The 27,766-nt window shown below is 41.7% G+C and overlaps 1 protein-coding gene across 3 annotated transcripts; it reads right to left on the reverse strand.

Annotated features, from left to right (window-relative positions):
* Positions 1-6,252: 6,252 nt before the first annotated feature.
* Positions 6,253-24,098, reverse strand: LOC121569616 (alpha-N-acetylneuraminide alpha-2,8-sialyltransferase). Of its 3 annotated transcripts, none has more exons than XM_041880722.2 (8): positions 23,941-24,098; positions 22,362-22,448; positions 22,123-22,200; positions 14,553-14,697; positions 14,352-14,464; positions 14,160-14,252; positions 13,528-14,001; positions 6,253-6,670 (listed from the first exon to the last, which is right to left on the reverse strand). In XM_041880722.2, exons 1-8 carry the CDS (start codon positions 24,024-24,026, stop codon positions 6,418-6,420), a joined length of 1,329 nt encoding a protein of 442 aa, XP_041736656.2. In that variant the 5' UTR covers positions 24,027-24,098; the 3' UTR covers positions 6,253-6,417. The 3 variants fall into 3 exon arrangements, with proteins under 3 accessions (XP_041736656.2, XP_041736657.2, XP_041736658.2); XM_041880723.2 differs by having other exon boundaries at positions 22,123-22,192; positions 23,941-24,028; XM_041880724.2 differs by lacking the exons at positions 22,123-22,200; positions 22,362-22,448.
* Positions 24,099-27,766: the final 3,668 nt, after the last annotated feature.

Raw genomic sequence — 27,766 nt, forward strand, 5'->3', positions numbered from 1 at the left:
TGATAACTGCTGTTGCCGTGATATAATTTTTTATAAATTTATTTTAAAAAATTATAATTTATTTTTTTTTTATTTTTATTTTTTTATAATTGATTAGAAAAAAAATCCCTTCCTTTTCCCGTTTGGCAGTGCGTCGCCCATATCGCCCTATTGAACAAGCCGTCCCTGCTTGTAAGTAATAATCCTATAGCCTACTGTACATGTTCAGTGCCACGTGTCCATGGTGATAAGGCAGCCAACAGGCAGGCATAAATCACAGGAAGTACTCCGTCCAGTCAGCTTCTCCTCTGGTAGTGATTGGCTGATTGACTTGGACGCCAGGCAACCACTCACTATGCTCTGTTCCCAGCAAGTGGCAGGTGAGTTATTTCAACTGCCCAGTGAAATCAAATCACATTTCATTGGTCACATACACATATTTTGCAGATGTTATCGCAGGTGCAGCTAAATGCTTAGGTTTCTAGCTCCAACAATGCAGTAATACCTGACAATAAAATACAATACAGACAAATCCAAAACATTTAAAGAAAGGAATTAAGAAATATCAGAACTAGCAATGTCAAGAGTACGGAATATAAATATATATGTATTCAATGCATTCGGAAAGTATTCTAACCCCTTGACTTTTTCCACATTTTGTTACATTACAGCCTTATTCTAAAATGTATTAAACCGTTTTTTCCCTCATCAATCTACACACAATACCCGCTAATGATAAAGCAAAAACAGGTTTTTAGAAATTGTTGCTAATTTATTAAAAATAAAAAACTGAAATATCATATTTACATAAGTATTCAGACCCTTTACTCAGTACTTTGTTGAAGCACCTTTGGCAGCGATTACAGCCTTGAGTCTTATTGGGTATGACTCTACAAGCTTGGCACACCTGTATTTGGGGAGTTTCTCCCATTCTTCTCTGCAGATCCTCTCAAGCTCTGTCAGGTTGGATGGGGAGCGTTGCTGCACAGCTATTTTCAGGTATTTCCAGAGATGTTCGATCAGGTTCAAGTCCGGGCTCTGGCTGGGCCACTCAAGGACATTCAGAGACTTGTCCCGAAGCCACTCCTGCGTCGTCTTGGCTATGTGCTTAGGGTCGTTGTCCTGTTGGAAGGTGGACCTTCCTAAGTTCCTAAGAACTTAAACTCTTGGAAACAAACAAACTCTCTCCTCTCCTTCCATTTGTCAGTCAGTCAATTAATTAGTGAGTAAACAGCTGAGGTGCCAGGGGAATATTACTGTGTAAAAATGGAAAGATTCAGTTAGTGTACTTGTTTGTTAGATTTCCTGAAATAAGTGCTCCCCAGAGATAAGGGCCAGTGGGAGACGGAGCAGAGCGGAGCTGAGAGCAGCAGCTGGCTCTACACTGAGGTCACAGTCCACATGAATGGAATCTCATGAATCCACGTTCTTGAACCGCAACCTGTGGGGGCCACTGCGCTCAAACAGTAACAAAAGTATTTTCCCCCATTATATGTCCTAGCTGACTGAATTGACATTAAAGAAGCTATGTTAACAATATGTATTTGGGGAAAGCAAGGGAAGAGGAGAAGAACTAGTGCTTTGCAGGGGATTATTCCGGGTGGTTCTCTGCCCCAGGACGATAAGAAGACAAGAGTATCCGGATGTTAGCATGTCTGGTCCGGCTGGTAATTGAGGGATCCCCCGTGGATGGAGACACAGCAGAAATAGCTGCTCTGGACTGGCAAAGTACAGTAATGATAGGCAAATGATAGTACAATAAAGGAGGAATAAAATGTGAATATGTTAATATGTTCTACAGGTGGCGCATATATTGTGCATATGTGCACAATTATGTTAATGATAAGTTAAACTGATATTAAGAGATGATCATGATGATGACAACACTACCAACAACAATATTCATAATAACGATAGTTATCTCCATTAACATAATACCTTATTCTATCCCAAGTAATTTACAGATAACACAAGATTTCTCAGGATAATTGACTGAGGGAAAATTCTCTAGCTCTTCGAATACTCATACTAATCGCACTATTTGTGGCGTAAATTGAGTAGTACGCTTATTGATCATAGTATGGATATAGTTAGTATGCTAAAAGTTCCCAATGTAGTACTACATTTGCCAAAATACGAAGTATACAATCAGTGGACACTAATTCCATTATTTTATGGCCCATAATGCAATTGTTCAGAAAATGGGCATGGCTTATCAATGTTTTCAGAGTTGAAGAAAATGGCAGAAAATATGCAGCTGAAGTCCAACCAGAGGATACAAATTCATTGCTATAATTAATGTTAAGAAAATGTTGAGCAATGTAATAAAGTAATGACTTTTCAAATAAGTTACCTTACACCTTATGTTGGCCGACAATTTGTTAGCTACGCTATCCTTACGAACCGCATAGCATATCATTACAGCCGTATTTACCGTTATGTTAGCTAGCTACCTAACGTTAGTTGGCTACTAATACATAGACCTTGCCAGTATATTAACTATGTGCTATCTAACTAGCTTAGTGGTTAAGAGCTTTGTGCCAGTAACCGAAAGGTCGCTGGTTCTAATCCCCGAGCCGACTAGGTGAAAAATCTGTCGATGTGCCCTTGAGCAAGGCACTTAACCCTAATTGCTCCTGTAAGTCGCTCTGGATAAGAGCGTCTGCTAAATGACTTATTATATAACTAACTACCCAACGTTTATTTACTTGATTATTCCCGTCATTAGTTTAGCTAAGTGGTATAGTCGGTATGCGTTCTCAATGGCCATTCGGGTGCGTTCTTAAATTCGCTCTGGCTCCCTACTCCGATTTCAGAGCACTCTCGTCTGAGTGTACCTGTACGGAGCGCAGAATAACTGATGAATTTTCGAACGCTCAACACCAGTTGAATATGGCCGGTGTCAGTAAACGTCCGCAAAAAAGCATAATTAAATTGTTGCCAGCAGCACAGTTGCAGTCACCAACGCTCTGGATAACATGAAAACAGCCTAACCAGCTCTGCTAGGGTGAGTAAAATGGTCAGAGTGAGGTTCTCTCTCATTTGTGTCTGGAATTAGCTAGCAAGTTAGCTTGGGTGCTTGACTGCCATTGTGAGGTCAGTACGCTCGGATCAACCCTACTCCCCCGCCAGTGTCCAGTGTGTGCTCTGAATTTACAAACGGACAATCTGACAACGCTCTGAATTTACGAACGCCCAGAGCAAACTCTGGCACTCCAGATTGAATGTAATAACACTAAAATGAACTAATAGTATATAGTATGGAGTATATACTCATTAAGTATGTAGTATACAGTATGTTAGTATGGGTATTCGAACACAGCTTCTGTCACAGTCATTCTCTATCAACTTAAATGATAAAATAGTGTGTTCTAGTTGTGGATGTTGATCACTTGTAATGGATTACTCAGTGACAAATCTATCCATGAGACACAACTGAGAAACTATGTAGGTGCCATTCAGTGGTGTAAAGTACTTAAGTAAAAATACTTTAAAGTACTACTTAAGTCGTTTTTTTTTATCTGTACTTTACTATTTATATTTTTGACTACTTTTACTTTTACTCCACTACATTCCTAAAGAAAAGAATGTACTTTTTACTCCATACATTTTCCCTGACACCCAAAAGTACTCGTGACATTTTGAATGCTTAGCAGGCAGGAAAATTGTCAAATTAACACACTTATCAAGAGAACATCTCTGGTCATCCCTACTGCCTCTGATCTGGCGAACTCTGGCACTCCAGATTGAATGTAATAACTCTAAAATGAACTAATAGTATATAGTATGGAGTATATACTCATTAAGTATGTAGTATACAGTATGTTAGTATGGGTATTCGAACACAGCTTCTGTCACAGTCATTCTCTATCAACTTAAATGATAAAATAGTGTGTTCTAGTTGTGGATGTTGATCACTTGTAATGGATTACTCAGTGACAAATCTCTGCATGAGACACAACTGAGAAACTATGTAGGTGCCATTCAGTGGTGTAAAGTACTTAAGTAAAAATACTTTAAAGTACTACTTAAGTCGTTTTTTTTTTATCTGTACTTTACTATTTATATTTTTGACTACTTTTACTTTTACTCCACTACATTCCTAAAGAAAATAATGTACTTTTTACTCCATACATTTTCCCTGACACCCAAAAGTACTCGTGACATTTTGAATGCTTAGCAGGCAGGAAAATTGTCAAATTAACACACTTATCAAGAGAACATCTCTGGTCATCCCTACTGCCTCTGATCTGGCGGACTCACTTAACACACATGCTTTGTTTGTAAATGATGTCTGAGTGTTGGAGTGTGATATCCATAAATTTAAAAAAACAATACAATGGTGCTGTCTGATTTGCTTAATGTAAGGAATGTGAAATTATTTATACTTTTACTTTTGATACTTAAATATATTTTAGCAATTACATATACTTTTGATACTTAAGTATATTTTAAACCAAATATTTGTAGACTTTTACTCAAGTAGTATTTTACTGGGTGACTTTCACTTGAGTCATTTTCTATTAAGGTATCATTACTTTTACTCAAATATGACTTTTGTGTACTTTTTCCACCACTGGGCACCATTCATATATCAAATACTGTAACATTGTCAAAGTAGATAGGGTTTATTACCCAAACCGGTTCAGCCAATCACTGACACTACCAGAACCTCCATGATGAGCATGTTTATTCACTCAATCTGAATTACACTTCTCATGACTTCAGTCACAGAAAATCTGATACAGACATTCACATGATTTCACAGTCAATTCAACGTCTATTCCACGTTAGTTCAATGTAATTTCATTGAAATCACGTGGAAACAACGTTGATTCAACAGTGTGTGCCCAGTTGGTTCCAATAAAAAACTGCATTCACGTAACAACCAAGCTAGTCTAAAGTAAAAGATGCTTTAGCGCTACAACCAGCCTCAATGGTAAGACATTCTCACACAGCATTCCATACATAGTTAACGCTATTGGTGGTGGCATAAGTCAGTTAAATTCCATCTTTGGAAGCATATTAGAGTGGGGTTGAAGAAATGTAGGTAAGGGATAATCAACGAGGGGCTATGCATTCTATGGAAAATAATGAACGAGGTGGAAGGTGTGGTCCACGATCCGCTAGTGGAGTGGAACTGACCTTCCACAGAGTTGCATTATTTTCCAGAGAACGCATAGAGCCCCGAGTTGATTATTACCATGGCAATAATGTAATACATTTGCCGCTAGAAATGCGTTCAACATCCACTGAAGTAACTAGCAAGTTTACTACATAGCTACAGTAGTTGCCATGGTAACCAAACAAACATATTTGCTAGTTTAGCTAATCAAACCATCAGTCCTAGCTTACCATTGTTGTGTCGAGAAAACGTTGCTAATTATGCTGTGAGAACAAGGAAATCCGCTGACGCTGTACTTTGATTATAAAGGTTTATTATATCAGAGTATTTCAGCATCAATTTACAGATACCTGCAGGCACCCGGAGAACAGCCAACCCAAATTCTAAATATGCTATTCTGACCTCCTTTGTCTCAACCAAGTATTTATCCTATGTAATCTGATATGGGTGTTTCCCCTACAGACCAATCCCAGGAGGTCACCTAACATACTTCCTCTGCTTTAGGGTACTCCTATAGAACTGCTCTCCAGATCTCCCTGGGCCAAATCAACATTCTCTAAGCTACCATTTGAAAACGTTAGCAAAGTCATAATTCCTCAGATACTACACCATTATGAAAATCGAATTCAAAATTGGCAATAATGTTTTCAATTCTACTTTTGCGTTCAAAAGCAGCTCAAACATAGAACATGTAAGAATGAACTATAGCCATTGAATTCTACCTTCCAAATATACCTTGTATTATAGGGAAATAATGCAAGCTCTAGAATGCCCTTCTTACCCATGCATCTGGTTTTAACCTATTACTTATAGCAGCTACAGTGCTAATAAGTGAACTGTCAATCCTGCATCCCCCCACCTTTCCCTCACTCCCTTACTAATGTTGTTATTTAGTCACATCACATATTCTTTACTGTCACCATGGTCACAGGAGGGGAGTATTTGTTGTTATAAACTGGGTGGTTCGAGCCCTGAATGTTGATTGGCTGACAGCCGTGGTATACCACGGGTATGACAAAACATGTATTTGTACTGCTCTAATTACGTTGGTAACCCGTTTATAATAGCAATAAGGCACCTCAGGAGTTTGTGACCTATGGCCAATATACCATGGCTAAGGGCTGTGTCCAGGCACTCTGCGTTGCGTCGTGCTAAAGAACAGCCCTTAGCCGTGGTATATTGGCCATATACCACACCTCCTCTGGCCTTATTGCTTAATTATAACGCTTTGACCTGTGTGAGCTGGTAACCATGGAAACCATTTTTGAAAGGAGACTCCCCAGAAATGTTTATGGGTGTCATCACTTCCCTGGTCACATTCTGTTCCCCCTCCTCTGTTTTGTCCTCTGCTCTGAGTCTGAACCCTGTGTGGGGTCTTCAGTGGCACCCTGCCCCAGTCCTGAGGGTCCAAAGACATTGGTGTCAGGCCCAGCCCAAGGCTTCTGGGTCTGGGAGGTTGTCTTGCGTTGTGCCAGTGTGGCCATGGCACTACCCAGAGAGCCAGCCTGGAGACTGAGGCCCGAGAATGAGGCTGGGGCCCAGGCCATCTCTGTGCTACATCCAGGACTGCCAAACGGTACAAAGAACCAGAATGGAAAAGATCTCTGTTTGATGGGTTATGTAACATCAGTGTGGTAATATTATTAATAAAACAAACTGTGCCAGGTCACTTTCAAACATTGGACTAATGACACTCACTTGAATATTTTCACATTTGTTTCTAAATTAGGTGCAAAGACAATTGTGTGCTCCAGCATCATTACTCTGAGTTAGTTTGGCCTGGGTAAGGTATCTAGGACAGTCCTTGCTGTGTTAGAACCCTTTGTTGTTATTTTATGTTTACAGGATCATTGAAACACTGTTTTTCTTTCCCTAAATGTATTTTGAAATGATGAAACAAAGTGTTGGTATAGTAGTAGGGTCGTTCCAGGAAATGAGTCCCTTCTGGTGACCTAAAGTTGTGGGAACGATTGTTGTTAGCTGGGTTTTGGGTCGTCTAACTTGGTGGAGAAAACCCCCCGTTTTATTTCACCTAATTGTAACATTCTGTCATGAAGAGCACATGTTCAACTTAATAAAAAAAACTTGTTTTCCCATCTCAAGAGGTTGAATAAAAAAAATGACTATAGTAAGTGCCTATTAAGTGCCAAATAAAGTATCAGGGTTAACCGCAACAGGGTTGAGGATTTCATCTTAAATCAGCCATAAATCTCCTTGTGACAGGAGGAATGGAAGCTTGTTGTGTGCAACGGAGAGGGGCACTTGAATGCAAGCGTCACAAAAAAAATATGAAATTGTTAAAACATTTCTAGCCTGTTCCTCTATGGGTAACAGGGTTGACGTGTTATGCTCGACCCACTCAGTTTTCCACCACAAAACACCAGAAAATTGCCAAAAAGAGTAGCACCACCTCCCCTGCTTTTACACTATGATTTAACTATTAAATATTCAATGTTTATTTTCCCAATAATACAAAAAAATTGAATAGTTTCACCATATTAAAACGAGAGTTCAGTTCACGTAACAGGGTTGACCTTAAAATGAGGGACAGGTTGTTGTTTTTTACTTTAAAATTAATAACTAAATCACATGAAATAAATTATAATCTTCAGAAATGACTTTGTCGAAGCAACAAAATAACTAGGGCTTTACAATGATGGTGAAAATATGTTGGGGTTAAGTGGGTTACAATCTTTCTTGAATTCACAGAGGGTGCACAGAGGAACATATAAAAATGCAGAATTTTGGCACTTTAGCAAGTCTTTATTCATGTTAAAAATCTGATTTATTCAATTTTCCATGTGGTCTATATTAAAGGGCACTTCATTTAATATAACAGTCTTTTAAAATTCAATATTGGTGCACAATTTCTCCTTAAAATATCAAAGAGACGCAAAAGGGACTCATTACGTGGAACGACCCAGTACCACATTGAATGTTTAATACACTATGTCATAATGAGACAACACATTTAATCATCATTGATATTAAATATACAGTACCAGTCAAAAGTTTGGACACACTTCAAGGGGTTTTCTTTATTTTTACTATTTTCTACATTGTAGTTATAATAGTGAAGACATCAAAACTATGAAATAACACATAGAATCATGTAGTAACCAAAAAAAGTGTTAAACAAATCAAAATATATTTTATATTTGAGATTCTTCAAAGTAGCCACCCTTTGCCTTGATGACAGCTTTGCACACTCTTGGCATTCTCTAAACCAGCTTCATGAGTTAGTCACCTGGAATGTGAGTAAGACTTTTAAGTAGGTCAACATTCACAAGGCCGCAGGGCCAGACGGATTACCAGGACGTGTACTCCGAGCATGGGCTGACCAACTGTCAAGTGTCTTCACTGACATTTTCAACATGTCCCTGACTGAGTCTGTAATACCAACATGTTTCAAGCAGACAACCATAGTCCCTTTGCCCAAGGACACTAAGATAAACTGCCTAAATGACTACCGACCCGTAGCGCTCACGTCTGTAGCCATGAAGTGCTTTGAAAGGCTGGTCATGGCTCACATCAACACCATTATCCCAGAAACCCTAGACCCACTCCAATTTGCATACCGCTCCAACAGATCCACAGATGTTGCAGTCTCTATTGCACTCCACCCTGCCCTTTCCCACCTGGACAAAAGGAACACCTACGTGAGAATGCTATTCATTGACTACAGCTCAGCGTTCAACACCATAGTGCCCTCAAAGCTCATCACCAAGCTAAGGATCCTGGGACTAAACACCTCCCTCTGCAACTGGATCCTGGACTTCCTGACAGGGTAGGTAACAACACATCTTCTACGCTGATCCTCAACACGGGGGCCCCTCAGGGGTGCGTGCTCAGTCCCCTCCTGTACTCCCTATTCACCCATGACTGCATGGCCAGGCACGACTCCAACACCATCATTAAGTTTGCCGACGACACAACAGTGGTAGGCCTGATCACCGACAACGATGAGACAGCCTATAGGGAGGAGGTCAGAGACCTGGCCGTGTGGTGGCAGGATAACAACCTCTCCCTCAACGTGATCAAAACAAAGGAGATTATTGTGGACTACAGGGAAAAAAAGAGGACTGAGAATGCCCCCATTCTCATCGACGGGGCTGTAGTGGAACAGGTTGAGAGCTTCAAGTTCCTTGGTGTCCACATCACCAACAAACTATCATGGTCCAAACACACCAAGACAGTCGTGAAGAGGGCACGACAAAGCCTATTCCCCCTCAGGAGACTGAAAAGATTTGGCATGGGTCCTCAGATCCTCAAAAAGTTCTACAGCCGCACCATCGAGAGCATCCTGACTGGTTGCATCACCGCCTGGTATGGCAACTGCTCGGTCTCCGACCGCAAGGCACTACAGAGGGTAGTGCGTATGGCCCAGTACATCACTGAGGCCAAGCTTCCTGCCATCCAGGATCTTACTCCAGCCAGCCTAGTCATAGACTGTTCTCTCTGCTACTGCACGGCAAGCGGTACCGGAGCGCCAAGTCTAGGTCCAAAAGGCTTCTCAACAGCTTCTACCCCCAAGCCATAAGACTCCTGAACAGCTAATCATGGCTACCCAGACTATTTGCACTGCCAACCCACCCCACCCCACCCCCCTCTTTTACGCTGCTGCTACTCTGTTTATTATTTATGCATAATCCCTTTAACTCTACCAACGTGCATATTAACTCAGTTACCTCGACTAGCCGGTGCCCCCGCACACTGACTCTGTACCGGTACCCCCCTGTATGTAGCCTCCCTACTGTTATTTTATTTTACTGCTGCTCTTTAGTTATTTGCTTTTATTTTTTTTACTTAAAACTTTTTTTATTTTACTTTTTGTTGGTTAAGGGCTTGTAAGTAAGCATTTCACTGTAATGTCTACACCTGTTGTATTCGGCGCATGTGGCAAAACATTTGATTTGATTTGATTTTGAATGCATTTCAATTAACAGGTGTGCCTTGTTAAAAGTTAATTTGTGGAATTTCTTTCCTTCTTAATGCGTTTGAGCCAATAAATTGTGTTGTGACAAGGTAGGGGTGGTATACAGAAGATAGCCCTATTTGGTAAAAGACCAAGTCCATATTATGGCAAGAATAGTTCAAATAAGCAAAGAGAAATGACAGTCCATCATTACTTTAAGACATGAAGGTCAGTCAATCCGGAAACTTTCTTCAAGTATAGTCGCAAAAAACATCAAGCGCTATGATGAAACTGGCCCTCATGAGGACCGCCACAGGAAAGGAAGGCCCAGAGTTACAGTGAGGGAAAAAAGTATTTGATCCCCTACTGATTTTGTAAGTTTGCCCACTGACAAAGAAATGATCAGTCTATCATTTTAATGGTAGGTTTATTTTAACAGTGAGAGACAGAATAACAACAAAAAAATCCAGAAAAACGCATGTCAAAAATGTTATAAATTGATTTGCATTTTAATGAGGGAAATAAGTATTTTACCCCCTCTCAATCAGAAAGATTTCTGGCTCCCAGGTGTCTTTTATACAGGTAACGAGCTGAGATTAGGAGCAAACTCTTAAAGGGAGTGCTCCTAATCTCATCGTGTTACCTGTATAAAAGACACCTGTCCACAGAAGCAATCAATCAATCAGATTCCGAACTCTCCACCATGGCCAAGACCAAAGAGCTCTCCAAGGATGTCAGGGACAAGATTGTAGACCTACACAAGGCTGGAATGGGCTACAAGACCATCGCCAAGCAGCTTGGTGAGAAGGTGACAACAGTTGGTGCGATTATTTGCAAATGGAAGAAACACAAAAGAACTGTCAATCTCCCTCGGCCTGGGGCTCCATGCAAGATCTCACCTCATGGAGTTGCAATGATCATGAGAACGGTGAGGAATCAGCCCAGAACTACACGGGAGGATCTTGTCAATGATCTCAAGGCAGCTGGGACCATAGTCACCAAGAAAACTATTGGTAACACACTACGCCGTGAAGGACTGAAATCCTGCAGTGCCCGCAAGTCCCCCTGCTCAAGAAAGCACATATACAGGCCCGTCTGAAGTTTGCCAATGAACATCTGAATGATTCAGAGGAGAACTGGGTGAAAGTGTTGTGGTTAGATGAGACCAAAATCGAGCTCTTTGGCATCAACTCAACTCGCCGTGTTTGGAGGAGGAGGAATGCTGCCTATGACCCCAAGAACACCATCACCACCATCAAACATGGAGGTGGAAACATTATGCTTTGGGGGTATTTTTCTGCTAAGGGGACAGGACAACTTCACCGCATCAAAGGGACGATGGACGGGGCCATGTACCGTCAAATCTTGGGTGAGAACCTCCTACCCTCAGCTAGGGCATTGAAAATGGGTCATGGAATGACCCAAAACACACGGCCAAGGCAACAAAGGAGTGGCTCAAGAAGAAGCACATTAAGGTCCTGGAGTGGCCTAGCCAGTCTCCAGACCTTAATCCCATAGAAAATCTGTGGAGGGAGCTGAAGGTTCGAGTTGCCAAACGTCAGCCTTGAAACCTTAATGACCTTGGAGAAGATCTGCAAAGAGGAGTGGGACAAAATCCCTCCTGAGATATGTGCAAACCTGGTGGCCAACTACAAGAAACGTCTGACCTCTGTGATTGCCAACAAGGGTTTTGCCACCAAGTACTAAGTCATGTTTTGCAGAGGGGTCAAATACTTATTTCCCGTCATTAAAATGCATATCAATTTATAACATTTTTGACATGCGTTTTTCTGGATTTTTTTGTTGTTTTTCTGTCTCTCACTGTTCAAATAAACCTACCATTAAAATTATAGACTGATCATGTCTTTGTCAGTGGGCAAACATACAAAATCAGCAGGGGATCAAATTCTTTTTTCCCTCACTGTACCTCTGCTGCAGAGGATAGATTCATTAGAGTTAACTGCACCTCAGATTGCAGCACAAATAAATGCTTCACAGAGTTCAAATAACAGACACATCTCAACATCAACTGTTCGGAGGAGATTGCTGCAACGAAACCACTACTAAAGGACACCAATAAGAAGAAGAGACTTGCTTGGGCCAAGAAACACGAGCAATGGACATTAGAGACTGGTGGAAATCTGTCCTTTGGTCTGAGGAGTCCAAATTTGAGATTTTTGGTTCCAACCGCCGTGTCTTTGTGAGACGCAGAGTAGGTGAACAGATGATCTCCGCATGTGTGGTTCCCACCTTGAATCATGGAGGAGGTGTGATGGTGTGGGGGTGCTTTGCTGGTGACACGGTCTGTGATTTATTTAGAATTCAAGGCACACTTAACCAGCATGGCTACCACAGCATTCTACAGCGATACGCCATCCCATCTGGTTTGCGCTTAGTGGGACTATCATTTGTTTTTCAACAGGACAATGACCGAACACACCTCCAGGCTGTGTAAGGGCTATTTGACGAAGAAGTAGAGTGATGGAGTGCTGCATCAGATGACCTGGTATCCACAATCACCCGACCTCAACCCAATTGAGATGGTTAAGGATGAGTTGGACCGCAGAGTGAAGGAAAAGCAGCCAACAAGTGCTCAGCATATGTGGGAACTCCTTCAAGACTGTTGGAAAAGCATTCCAGGTGAAGCTGGTTGAGAGAATGCAAGAGTGTGCAAAGCTGTCATCAAGGCAAAGGGTGGCAACTTTGAAGAATCTAAAATATAAAATATATTTTGATTTGTTTAACACTTATTTCATCGTTTTGATGTCTTCACTATTATTCTACAATGTAGAAAATAGTACAAATACAGAAAAACCCTTGAATGAGTAGGTGTGTCCAAACTTTTGACTGGTACTGTAAATCTGAATGTAATAGTCCTGCTAAAGATTGTCCAATCCAGGACGTATTTGATTGACATTACCATACATTCTGTTAACTCTTAAAGGCTCAAATGTGGTATTTTTGGCTACAGTCAGGAAGCTGAGTCATATTAGGCACTACACTGACCCCCCTGTAGTTTGGAAGGCCTCATCTAAACCATACATGTTTAACCACTAAAATGGCTTCTCAGTTGAAGTCCAACAAAACAAAAACATTCTCTAGATTCCAGCTGGAACACTTGTAATGATAAATACATAATTGTAAATCTATACAGTAGATGATATGCATACTTAATGTATTTACACCCATTTTGGGTACAGTACAAATCATTTGATTGCGGATCAACCTGTTCTGCAGACTCTCACACTGAGAATCTATAAACGGCTGCTGTGGAGACTACACGTCCCAGCCTCCACCTTGCTCCTCCACTGTGACCAGCTAGTTGGCACATAAAACATGCCCCTGTGCTGAATACCAGACCGTTTGGGGCCAGTCGGGGCCATCCGATCTGGCACGTAGCAAAGACATGACTGGGTAAGACTCCTGAGAGAGTCTATAGGAGGGCCCTATGCCCCTGTTGTGTCTGTCCTAGCTGTAAGTAAGGTTCCGGTAAAGGGGTGGGGCCTACCTGGCAGCGGGCACACACTCTCCCAGGTGTATCCTGAGCACACCCTGGCTGTGGAGCCTCAGCAGGTGGTCAAACTCAGCGGGCATGGAGTGCACCGTCTTCTTACTCTGCCTGTTGTCGTAGTAGTGGTTGGTGAGGGGCTGGTGTCTGTGGGGGTGTTGATTAAAGGGCCAGAACCCGTAGAGATGCACGTTGGCACACAGCTCCAGCGCCAGGCTAGCCACGATGAGTCCTGTGCTGAGGCGTACCGTCTGCAGGCCCTGGCCCCGCCAGAAGACAGCCAGACTCTGGAGGTACTCTGGGTTGAAGAAGACGGGCCGCGAGGGGCTGTCAAAGTCCTGGATGGTGTAGAGGGCCCGCAGAGACACGGGCGTGTTGTGGCCGTACGAGAAGGCTGGCAGGAGCATCAGGGAGTCGCCATAGCTACGCAGGCTCTCCACGAAGGGCCGACGACGCCCCTGCAGGCCCCCATATCTGAGAGAGGATGGGATGGAGAGAAAAAAAGAGGTGAAGAACAGCTGGAGGAGATGAATTTGACCAGCACCAGAATATATGATCAGGTAATTTCTTAATCCACCATAAAATACCAGGTGATAAGAAGTATGAGAAGCCCAATGAGCTCCCAAACTCACTTCTCTATGAGGATGCTGGGATTAGCTGTCACCAGGTCGGTCTTGTTGCCCACGTCTCTCTTATAGCCATTTTCCAGAGGAGGGAGGTTACACCTGAGAGAGGGAGACAGAGGGAAGTAGTCAGTAAATTTGTGTCTAACAATGTTTGAGAGGAAAAGGTAATTATTGTGGAGTAGGTTTTCTGTCTCACACCTGATAACAAACTGTGCAGAGTCGATATTCTCTCCACAGCTGCTGTTAGCTAGGATTCCCCCATTCCCAACAACAGAACACGTATCCCATGTCGTATTCACAAAAGGATTCTCCTGTAGGCAACACAACATGTGTCATGTCACTCTCTTTCTTAAACACACACTAATCATTGAGGTGACACTCTGGACCAGAGCAACGAACCTTAGCGAAAGTGCTGAACAGTTCAGGGGTCACCTGAAGAGGCTTCCTCTTCTCTCCATCGTACACAACCTTTGACCCCAGAGGAGTGTTGGCCTGCGTCACCATAGCCTTGGTGACTCCATGACATTTGTCACGCAGAAGAGACCTGAGAACACAAAAATAACCTTTTGATTATAAGATAAAGAGACAGCATTTATTTTTTTTGGGGGGGGTTACAATCTATTGCAGATAGATTGTAACTTTCATCAACGTAATTGTCTGCATCACTTCCAATCCCCCATGTTTTTTTAAATATATATATATATATATATACACACACACAGTGGGGAGAACAAGTATTTGATACACTGCCGATTTTGAAGGGTTTCCTACTTACAAAGCATGTAGAGGTCTGTAATTTTTATCATAGGTACACTTCAACTGTGAGAGACGAAATCTAAAACAAAAATCCAGAAAATCACATTATGATTTTTAAGTAATTAATTTGCATTTTATTGCATGACATAAGTATTTGATCACCTACCAACCAGTAAGAATTCCGGCTCTCACAGACCTGTTAGTTTTTCTTTAAGAAGCCCTCCTGTTCTCCACTCATTACCTGTATTAACTGCACCTGTTTGAACTCGTTACCTGTATAAAATACACCTGTCTACACACTCAATCAAACAGACTCCAACCTCTCCACAGTGGCCAAGACCAGAAAGCTGTGTAAGGACATCAGGGATAACATTGTAGACCTGCACAAGGCTGGGATGGGCTACAGGACAATAGGCAAGCAGCTTGGTGAGAAGGCAACAACTGTTGGTGCAACTATTCGAAAATAGAAGAAGTTCAAGATGACGGTCAATCACCCTCGGTCTGGGGCTCCATGCAAGATCTCACCTCGTGGGGCATCAATGATCATGAGGAAGGTGATGGATCAGCCCAGAACTACACGGCAGGACCTGGTCAATGACCTGAAGAGAGCTGGGACCACAGTCTCAAAGCAAACCATTAGTAACACACTACGCCGTCATGGATTAAAATCCTGCAGCGCACGCAAGGTCCCCCTGCTCAAGCCAGCGCATGTCCAGGCCCGTCTGAAGTTTGCCAATGACCATCTGGATGATCCAGAGGAGGAATGGGAGAAGGTAATGTGGTCTGATGAGACAAAAATATAGCTTTTTGGTCTAAACTCCACTGTGTTTGGAGGAAGAAGAAGGATGAGTACAACCCCAAGAACACCATCCCAACCGTGAACCATGGAGGTGGAAACATCATTCTTTGGGGATGCTTTTCTGCAAAGGGGACAGGACGACTGCACCGTATTGAGGGGAGGATGGATGGGGCCATGTATAGCGAGATCTTGGCCAACAACCTCCTTCCCTCAGTAAGAGCATTGAAGATGGGTCGTGGCTGGGTCTTCCAGCATGACAACGACCCGAAACACACAGCCAGGGCAACTAAGGAGTGGCTCCGTAAGAAGCATCTCAAGGTCCTGGAGTGGCCTAGCCAGTCTCCAGACCTGAACCCAATAGAAAATATTTGGAGGGAGCTGAAATTCCATATTGCCCAGCGACAGCCCCGAAACCTGAAGGATCTGGAGAAGGTCTGTATGGAGTAGTGGGCCAAAATCCCTGCTGCAGTGTGTGCAAACCTGGTCAAGACCTACAGGAAACGTATGATCTCTGTAATTGCAAACAAAGGTTTCTGTACCAAATATTAAGTTCTGCTTTTCTGATGTATCAAATACTTATGTCATGCAATAAAATGCAAATTATAACTTAAAAATCATACAATGTGATTTTCTGGATTTTTGTTTTAGATTCCGTCACTCACAGTTGAAATGTACCTATGATCAAAATTACAGACCTCTACATGCTTTGTAAGTAGGAAAACCTGCAAAATTGGCAGTGTATCAAATACTTGTTCTCCCTATTGTATATACAGTGGGGAAAAAAAGTATTTAGTCAGCCACCAATTGTGCAAGTTCTCCTACTTAAAAAGATGAGAGAGGCCTGTAATTTTCATCATAGGTACACGTCAACTATGACAGACAAATTGAGAAAAAAAATCCAGAAAATCACATTGTAGGATTTTTTATGAATTTATTTGCAAATTATGGTGGAAAATAAGTATTTGGTCACCTACAAACAAGCAAGATTTCTGGCTCTCACAGACCTGTAACTTCTTCTTTAAGAGGCTCCTCTGTCCTCCACTCGTTACCTGTATTAATGGCACCTGTTTGAACTTGTTATCAGTATAAAAGACACCTGTCCACAACCTCAAACAGTCACACTCCAAACTCCACTATGGCCAAGACCAAAGAGCTGTCAAAGGACACCAGAAACAAAATTGTAGACCTGCACCAGGCTGGGAAGACTGAATCTGCAATAGGTAAGCAGCTTGGTTTGAAGAAATCAACCGTGGGAGCAATTATTAGGAAATGGAAGACATACAAGACCACTGATAATCTCCCTTGATCTGGGACTCCACGCAAGATCTCACCCCGTGGGGTCAAAATGATCACAAGAACGGTGAGCAAAAATCCCAGAACCACACGGGGGGACCTAGTGAATGACCTGCAGAGAGCTGGGACCAAAGTAACAAAGCCTACCATCAGTAGCACACTACGCCGCCAGGGACTCAAATCCTGCAGTGGCAGACGTGTCCCCCTGCTTAAACCAGTACATGTCCAGGCCCGTCTGAAGTTTGCTAGAGTGCATTTGGATGATCCAGAAGAGGATTGGGAGAATGTCATATGGTCAGATGAAACCAAAATATAACTTTTTGGTAAAAACTCAACTCGTCGTGTTTGGAGGACAAAGAATGCTGAGTTGCATCCAAAGAACACCATACCTACTGTGAAGCATGGGGGTGGAAACATCATGCTTTGGGGCTGTTTTTCTTCAAAGGGACCAGGACGACTGATCCGTGTAAAGGAAAGAATGAATGGGGCCATGTATCGTGAGATTTTGAGTGAAAACCTCCAGCCAATCAGCAAGGGCATTGAAGATGAAACGTGGCTGGGTCTTTCAGCATGACAATGATCCCAAACACACCGCCCGGGCAACGAAGGAGTGGCTTCGTAAGAAGCATTTCAAGGTCCTGGAGTGGCCTAGCCAGTCTCCAGATCTCAACCCCATAGAAAATCTTTGGAGGGAGTTGAAAGTCTGTGTTGCCCAGCGACATGCAGAGGAGATCTGCATGGAGGAATGGGCCAAAATACCAGCAACAGTGTGTGAAAACCTTGTGAAGACTTACAGAAAACATTTGACCTGTGTCATTGCCAACAAAGGGTATATAACAAAGTATTGAGAAACTTTTGTTATTGACCAAATACTTATTTTCCACCATAATTTGCAAATAAATTCATTAAAAATCCTACAATGTGATTTTCTGGAATTGTTTTTCTCATTTTGTCTGTCATAGTTGACGTGTACCTATGATGAAAATTACAGGCCTCTCTCATCTTTTTAAGTGGGAGAACTTGCACAATTGATGGCTGACTAAATACTTTTTTTCCCCACTGTATATATATATATATATATATATATATACATATATATACACATATACACATACACACATACATACACACATACATACCCTTAAAAAAATATATATATTCCCCTTTATTACTTTCCAACCCCGCCACCCTTTCCCTACTTGGAGTAAACTAGTGAACAACAATGCTTAGGCCTCTACTTCCAGCTTATACTTACTATCTACATTTTATGGACACAGTCAATTTTACAATAATTATATTTTGTTTGTTTTTTCTCCTGAACTTCTTCTACTCTCAACCTCTCCGATCATTTTCATGATGTCCATCCGGTTTGCTTCTATATGCCATATCTTTCTAACTGTGCTTTTTCACAAAAGCTCCCAACCTACAACCTATATACTTATTATGGACACAGTATGCCTACATTATTAGTTATCTTGTTATTATTTGTTGTTAGTTGTTATTAGTCCCATCCTTCAATTCCATTCAACACCTCCCATCTATCTCCCAACACCATCCATATTGGATTTCTATTTGCCATATATATTTCAACTGTACAGTGATGTCTTACAAAAGTTCTGAACCTTTTCTATTCTCATTGTTTCTACAGATTGTGAATTGAAAATACACTTTTTTGCTAAAAGTATTATTATATTATTGATCGATTGACTATGACTTTTCAGATCACCCAGTAATGCTATCTGCAAGGTTAGCTCCAGGTAAATATTGCAATCCTTTAGCCATTCCTGGACCTGTGTCCAAAAACAAGCTACAAATGGACAGTACCAAAACAAATGATCTAATGATTCTGTCTCTTCACAGCAAAATCTGCAGAGCTGGGAAGATTGTATCCCCCATATAAAAAACATTATATTGGTATCAAGAATTGTATATAATAATTTAAATTGAAAGATTCTAAGTTTTGAATCCAGTGTCGTTTTGCATATCAGTTCATAAACACTATGCCATGGGATCGGTACGTAAAAAATCTCTTCCCAACTATTTTGCAATCTATATGGGACGGCTGTCAATCCTTTGGTCCTTAAATGAAACTGATATACTTTGTTATTTATCACAGTTTTCCTTAACCAATTATGTTCTTTAATGCAAGGCCGACAGACAAGTTCCTTACTTTCTCCCCCTTCCACTTTCCTCTTCCATTTTTGCGGTAAGGCTGCAATTATTTGGTTGTAATTTTGGGTAGAGCAGACATTTCCATATGTTTTTGTTAGCTGCATGTGCGACATAACTCCACCAGTCCTATCGATGATATCATTTACAAAGATTATACCTTTTTTAAACATTTCTCAATTAGTATATTTGAGTTTAACCACAATATTTGTTGCATTATTTGTTCTGTCATTTCTGGAGGATTAAATTGAAATTGCAACCAACTTTCTATGGCTTGTTTTAGAAATAGTGATATTTGGGAGATGATTTCCTTTTCAAATAACTGAGTGAGAGGTTGTAATCTGAATAAAGGGAAAAAGGCCATTCTTGAACATTGGGTGAGACAATTTTACTAATTTGCTAGAGAACCAGTTCGGATTTAAGTATAACTTTTGTATGACTGAAGCTTTTAGTGATAGGTCTAATGCTTTAATATTTAATAATTTCTGTCCTCCGAATTCATATTCATTATATAAATATGCCATCAGACCATTTTATTGGTAAACTACATGGTAATGTAAACATTTTATTTTTTAGTGATCCAATACGTAATATAGTACATTTGTCATAATTTGGTTGTAATCCAGAGAGGTTAGAAAATATATCTAGATCCTCTATGAGGCTGTGGAGGGATTCTAGTTGTGGATTTAAAAGAAAACATGAATCATCAGCGTACAATGACACCTTTGTTTTTAAGCCCTGGATTTTCTAATCCCCTGATATTGTTGTTGGATCTGATTTTAATAGCTAACATCTCGATGGCCATAATAAAAAGATATGCCGATAGTGGACAACCTTGTTTCACTCCTCTTGACAGTTTAAAACTTTCGGAGAAATAGCCATTATTTACTATTTTACACCTAGGGTTACTATACATGATGTTGACCCATTTTATAAGAGATTCTCCAAAATTGAAATGCTCCAGGCATTTATATATAAACCCCAGTCGTACTTTATCAAATGCCTTTTTAAAGTCTGCTATGAATAGCAAGCCTGGTTTCCCAGATTTTCCATAGTGTTCTATTGTTTCCATTACTTGCCTTATATTATCTCCAATGTATCTCCTGAGTGGTGCAGTGGTCTAAGGCACTGCATCACAGTGCTAGCTGTGCCACTAGAGATCCTGGTTCGAATCCAGGCTCTGTCGTAGCCGGCCACATCCGGGAGACCCATGGGGCGGCGCACAATTGGCTCAGCGTCGTCTAGGGTAGGGGAGGATGGGAGGATCTTGTCAATGATCTCAAGGCAGCTGGGACCATAGTCCCCAAGAAAACAATTGGTAACACACTACGCCGTGAAGGACTGAGATCCTGCAGCGCCCGCAAGGTCCCCCTGCTCAAGAAAGCACATATACAGGGCCGTCTGAAGTTTGCCAATTAACATCTGAATGATTCAGAGGAGAACTGGCTGAAAGTGTTGTGGTCAGATGAGACCAAAATCGAGCTCTTTGGCATCAACTCAACTCGCCGTGTTTGGAGGAGGAGGAATGCTGCCTATGACCCCAAGAACACCATCCCCACCGTCAAACATGGAGGTGGAAACATTATGCTTTGGGGGTATTTTTCTGCTAAGGGGACAGGACAACTTCACCGCATCAAAGGGACGATGGACGGGGCCATGTACCGTCAAATCTTGGGTGAGAACCTCCTTCCCTCACCAGGGCATTGAAAATGGGTCGTGGATGGGTATTCCAGCATGACAAGGCAACAAAGGAGTGGCTCAAGAAGAAGCACATTAAGGTCCTGGAGTGGCCTAGCCAGTCTCTAGACCTTAATCCCATAGAAAATCTGTGGAGGGAGCTGAAGGTTCGATTTGCCAAACGTCAGCCTCGAAACCTTAATGACTTGGAGAAGATCTGCAAAGAGGAGTGAGACACGTCTGACCTCTGTGATTGCCAACAAGGGTTTTGCCACCAAGTACTAAGTCATGTTTGCAGAGGTGTCAAATACTTATTTCCCTCATTAAAATGCAAATCAATTTATAACATTTTTTACATGCGTTTTTCTGATTTTTTTGTTGTTATTCTGTCTCTCACTGTTCAAATAAACCTACCATTAAAATTATAGACTGATCATTTCTTTGTCAGTGGGCAAACGTACAAAATCAGCAGGGGATCAAATACTTTTTCCCTCACTGTATCTTATTTTGAAACAGACTGGTTAATAAGTTAGGTTTAAAAAGCTACTGGTGATAAATTTAGGAAAATATCAGATACAGGAATACATAAACAAGGCCTCATCCTCCTGTCTTGACATACATTGGAAAGGGATGTTTATTGAAAAGTATTGTCTTTTAGAATTTCTGCTCTGAGTGTCCTTCCTTTCAAGTGTTTATTCATTCACAAAGCTCCTTACTGTGGTCCTCTGTAGCTCAGCTGGTAGAGCACGGCGCTTGTAACGCCAAGGTAGTGGGTTCGATCCCCGGGACCACCCATACACAAAAAAATGTATGCACGCATGACTGTAAGTCGCTTTGGATAAAAGCGTCTGCTAAATGGCATATTATTATTATTATTATTATTCTCTTTGATGGTGTGGTTGAAGTCTCTGTATACTCAGAGAAAGCATTACTAAGCCAGTGTTAGCCTGCAGAGACAGGAAGCTGAGGAAGACAGCATTGAGAAGGAAAATATCTACTGACTGACTGACTGGTGTTGCAACAATCACACATGACTCTTTGACCTCTACTTCTACTGCTACTAACAGCATGAAGAGGTAAACACTAACATTTCACAGGTCACTTCTCCTGCTTCGAAGCACACTTCCACTTGCTTTTGTTTCTCATTCTTCTAGGAGTAGAAAGGAAACATCTCTTTTGTTATGGTTAGTGACCCTCACAAAGTGGTCTTTGGCTCATTTTGGCTGGCTTTTAGTGGGGTCCAGAGTCTGGGTTTATAGTGTGTTTATATTTCACCTGAACTTTGTGAAATTGTCCTCCTGCTTCCTCCAGCTGTGAGAGTAGCGCTCCACCACTTTTTCAGTGACTGTATCCCTTTGACACACACACGCACACACAGACATACACACACAAAACAGAGAAAATGCAGTTTTGAACCATATAATGAAGTTAATAACAGTAGAGAGACAGATGAGGCGGTTGTTGAGCAGAGAGGATTGTGGGTAGTGGTTGCCAGGGCGTGTGTCTAGTCTCACCTGCAGCCCTTGCATGTTCCAGAGGGGTCTGGCACAGATTTCCTAATAGGAGCTTTGTGGGGGGGGCTGCCAGGATGGACATTTGTGCTATGTACACAAACAGGGACAGAGGAAGAAAGAAAGAATAGGATGATGACCTCAGTTAATAGTAAGAAAAGGACAAGAGATAAGAGATAAGCCAATTATCTATGATGGATTTGACAGAGTCACAAGTAGACCTCTGTTTGAGCCCAGTACACCACTTATCTTGTCAACACTTGTATAGCTGCATTGTTTGCTGTTGTATTGCAGTGTATTGCTTGAGTTTACCATGTTACCTTCGCTGAATGAATTGGGTTGATGTGGTAATTTACAGTGTTTACATGAAATCAATAGCTGAACGTTGGGCGTACTGTAACAATAATCTGGTGAGCTAAAGGGTTAGGAGCTAAAGGGTTACCGAAGCCAAAACACAACACACGGGGCAGCCATTTTACCTTACCCCTCTGAGTCTAGCGTGTTTTACTGATCATCAAACAAGAAACCCCGAACACTTGAATGGGTTTCACAGCAGCATTACACACATAAGTGCCAACCACAAATTAACTGAAAGACAGGGGACTTTTTCAAAAATCTGTTTTAGATCTGATAAGAAATCCAAGGGCAAGGTCAAGCCTGAACTTACTGTATACAGAAAATCACCCTTGAAGTGAGCTCAAAGAGATCTTTGATGAACATACTACAGAAGGTGCATGGGTTTCCCCACTCTACAATGCCACACTCTTGTGGACAGTTATTTATGGTGGGATAATTGTCTTATCCTGCAGATGGTGAATGTCAAACAACACTTAGTTCTATGATTAACCTGAGAGTCTAGAGTCACATTCAGACAGATACCGTTTAGACAGTTAGTTTTATCAAGATATGACTGGAAAAAAATGGCTCTCAAATTTCACTGTCACAGAGGAGCAGACACTAAGCGAAAACAAACCAACAGTGTGTTCATCTGGCGTGTTTTGGTAACAGCATGAGAAGGCATTTTACAGTGACCTCTTTATCTCGATCTCTTGTACAAATGTTCTGTTCCCCTTTCAGTTACTTATCTCCCTCTGCCTACAGATGACTTATTAATTTCCCACAGAAAATAGATCACTGTTTAAAATCAATATCTAACAGAGTAAAAATGTGTTATTAGAGGTAGATGTATGCAGATGCACAATTGCACACCTACAGGCACATGCCTGTATGTTTTAATGGGACAAAGGGAGATAAGCTCTGATATAATATTTTTGTCTGAGTATGATATTTCAAAATGCACCAACGTTGAACCATCCATGTGCCTTTGCAACACCTTCCTCTTATTCTACCTCTACATTGTCAAATAAACAGTTGAGTTCGCTTCAACACAAGATGTAAAATGAATGCAGGTTGTTCAGAGTTCATAAATAGTGGTTAAAGAAACAGAGATTTATGATATGAAATCCATCAGCTCCGCTGGGGCACAAACAGACGTCACTGTTTAAAATCAATATCTCCAACACCTGCCCAGCCGGGAGGGAGGAAGTTGGGGAGAAGTGGGTGTGAAAGGAGTGGGACTCACCGGTCGCTGAAGAAGTTCCAGACGAATGCAGTCAGGACAGTCCCCAGGATGAGCAGAGTAAGTATACAGAAGAACAGTCCCCTCATGCCTCTCTCCCCCTGCTACTTCCTCTGGCTGGCCTCCTCCTCTTCTTTTTGTTTTTTTTCACTCACTCACTCACTCACTCACTCACTCACTCACTCACAATTAGTTTGTTTCTTTCCCCTCTCTCCTTTTCTTCTTTCTAGCTCTCATGCACCCCCCTCCCTCCCTTGCTATTTCTCCCCAATTGTACCTCACTGCTCACTCTTGCTCTTTCTGGCTGTCATTAATCTTTCTGTCTCACTCACTCCCCCTCCTCTTCCGACCTCTCCGTATCTCCCTCTTTCTCAGAGCGTTTCCAGACACGCCTCTTCTGTAAACGGACTATCATATCGCTGTCTGTGCCCTATAAAAATCTCCTTTCTTTCTCTCCTTTCCCCCCCGTCCGCTCGGCTCCTGTAGAATTACAATGCCAGTCTTTTGTCCGCCCTCCTTTACGTAGATTGATATGTCTTGTTTCCTTTCATATCTCTCTGGCTATCTCACTTCATTGAGAGCACACCACGCTCTTACTTTCTGTCCACTGTAGTCCCAGAGCTCAAGCTGTTGCTACTTCTCCAACCCCACCCGAGCCCCAGCCTTATCTACGCTTTCCCCACTCCCTCCCTCTCCCTGTAATATCCCTCCCCCTCCGAACCCCCTCTCCCCTCTTCTCTCCCCTCCTCTGCATAGAGAGCAGCCAGTAACATAATTCCCCGGTACTGAATTAGCCCAGGGTCTGCCTCTTGACTTACGTGTGTGAGTGCGTATGAGTGTGTGTAGTGTATGTATGTATGTATGTATGTATGTATGTATGTATGTATGTATGTATGTGTGTGTGTGTGTGTTTCAGGGCTTAGTGTTGAGGCAGAGAGTGTCATTAAGATTGTTTCAACATGGGTAACAGGGGTTAGTGTGTGTGTGTGTGTGTGTGTGTGTGTGTGTGTGAGTAGAGGTGTGTGAGCGTCTGTGTGACGGACTTATTTTTCCCCTAGCCAATGAGGGTCAGAGTAGGCTAGTGGAAGGGGCTATTGGCCAATCAGATCTACGGTTTCCCTGTTCCCCAACTTTGTTTACAGCATCAGGCATCAGTTCTAAGAAGCTATTAATAAAACCAAATGTTTCTCATCCTGAGAGGCGATGAGAGAGAGATAGAAAATATATATACTTTGTGTACAATGCAAAACCCCAAACAATGCATGCAGAGCAGAATTAGGACTATAACCGCTAGTTATTTAAATTAAATTATATAACCACATAAAAGGAAGCGATGCCCAAACATTCCACCACAAAGCCCTCACCTACAGAGAGATTAACCTAAAGAAGAGTCCCCTCAGCCCGCTCTCAAGAGAAGACAGGATGTGTGCACACTGCCAACAAAATGAAGTGGAAACTGAGCTGCATTTCCTAACCTCCTGCCAAATGAATGACCACATTAGAGACACATACATTGCCAGTCAAAAGTTTGGACACACCTACTCATTCAAGGGTTTGTCTTTATTTTTACATTGTAGAATAATAGTGAAGACATCAAAACGAGGAAATAACACATATGGAATCATGTAGTAACCAAAAAAGTGTTAAACAAATCAAAATATATGTTATATTTTAGATTCTTCAAATTAGCCACCCTTTGCCTTGATGACAGCTTTGCACACTCTTGTCATTCGCTCAACCAGCTTCATGAGGTAGTCACCTGGAATGCATTTCAATTAACAGGTGTGCCTTCTTAAAAGTTAATTTGTGGGGGGGTATACAGAAGATAGCCCTATTTGGTAAAATACCAATTCCATATTATTATAACAGCTCAAATAAGCAAAGAGAAACGACAGTCCTTTATTACTTTAAGACATGAAGGTCAGTCAATACGGAACATTTCAAAAACGTTGAATGTTTCTTCAAGTGCAGTCGCAAAAACCATCAAGCGCTATGATGAAACTGGCTCTCATGAGGACCGCCACAGGAATGGAAGACCCAGAGTTCATTAGAGTTACCAGCCTGAGAAATTGCAGCCCAAATAAATGCTTCATAGAGTTCAAGTCACAGACACATCTCAACTTCAACTGTTCAGAGGTGACTGTGTGAAGCAGGCCTTCATGGTCGAATTGCTGCAAAGAAACCACTAATTGGAGATTTTTGGTTCCAACCGCTGTGTCTTTGTGAGACACGGTGTGGGTGAACGGATGATCTCCGCACCGTAAAGCATGGAGGAGGAGGTGTTATGGTGCTTTGCTGGTGACACGGTCTATGATTTATTTAGAATTCAAGGCACACTTAACCAGCATGGCTACCACAGCATTCTGCAGCGATACGCCATCCCATCTGGTTTGGGCTTAGTGGGACTATCATTTGTTTTTCAACAGGACAATGACCCAACACACCTCCAGGCTGTGTAAGGGATATTTTACCAAGAAGGAGAGTGATGGAGTACTGCATCAGATGACCTGGCCTCCACAATCCCCCGACCTCAACCCAATTGAAATGGTTTGGGATGAGTCAGACAGCAGAGTGAAGGAAAATCAGCCAACAACTGCTCAGCATATGTGGGAACTCCTTCAAGACTGTTTGAAAAGCACTCCAGGTGAAGGTTGTTGAGAGAATGCCAAGAGTGTGCAAAGCTGTCATCAAGGCAAAGGGTGGCTATTTGAAGAATCTCATATCCAAAATATATTTTGATTTGTTTAACACTTTTTTGGTTACTACATGATTCCATATGTGCTATTTCATAGTTTTGATGTCTTCACTATTATTCTACAATGTAGAAAATAGTAAAAATAAAGAAAAACCCTTGAATGAGTAGGTGTGTCCAAACTTTTGACTGGTACAGTATTTCCAATAGATCTCACAGACCCACAAAGAATTTGAAAACAAATCAAACATTGATAAACTCCCATATCTGTTAGGCGAAATACCAAAATGTCCAATCACACAGCAAGATTTGTGGCCCGTTGCCATGAGGAAACAGCAACCAGAGGAGCACATTGTAAATACCATCAACATTTATCTGTTTATTTATTTTCCCCCATTATTCATAATACAACTATTTGCACATCGCTAAAACACTGATAATATAACACTTGATATGCCTTTATCTTTTTAAAACCTTTTTGAGTGCAATGTTTACTGTTAATTTCTAATAGTTTTGTTGATGCTGTCAAATTGTTTCTTCTCACTTTTGTTTATTGTTTATTTCACTTGCTTTGGCAATGTGCCAATGGCTCAGGAATGAGAAGTCTGTGCTGATGAGCTGTGTGTGATGAGAGCCTGTTTGTGACATGGCAGTGGAGCCGGCTCAATCACCCGGGAAACTAAAGCAACACCCCGAAATGACTCAGAGAAAGAAAGAGCGAGGGCGAAAGAGAGAGAGAGAGAGAGAGAGAGAGAGAGAGAGAGAGAGAGAGAGAGAGAGAGAGAGAGAGAGAGAGAGAGAGAGAGAGAGAGAGAGAGAGAGAGAGAGAGAGAGAGAGAGAGAGTGAGAAACAGATGTCCCGAGGAATAATACTGGTTTGGATGGGATCCTGTTGCTTTGTATGAAATCTGTCTCCAGTTCTGTTACCAGTTCTGGTGGAGAGAGAGGGGGTGTGGTGTGGAATATAGAGGGTAAGGGGTGGAAGATAATGTACAGGGTTTGGCTTTAGGAAAACTGTAGGCACAATGAACAATGAACACCCAGCTAATAGAAACCACACCCAAATCATCTGTATCATACACTATATATAGAAAAGCATGTGGACACCCCTTCAAATTAGTGGATTATGCTATTTCA

Source organism: Coregonus clupeaformis, chromosome 35, assembly GCF_020615455.1.
Source record: "Coregonus clupeaformis isolate EN_2021a chromosome 35, ASM2061545v1, whole genome shotgun sequence".
Lineage (NCBI taxonomy): Eukaryota > Metazoa > Chordata > Actinopteri > Salmoniformes > Salmonidae > Coregonus > Coregonus clupeaformis.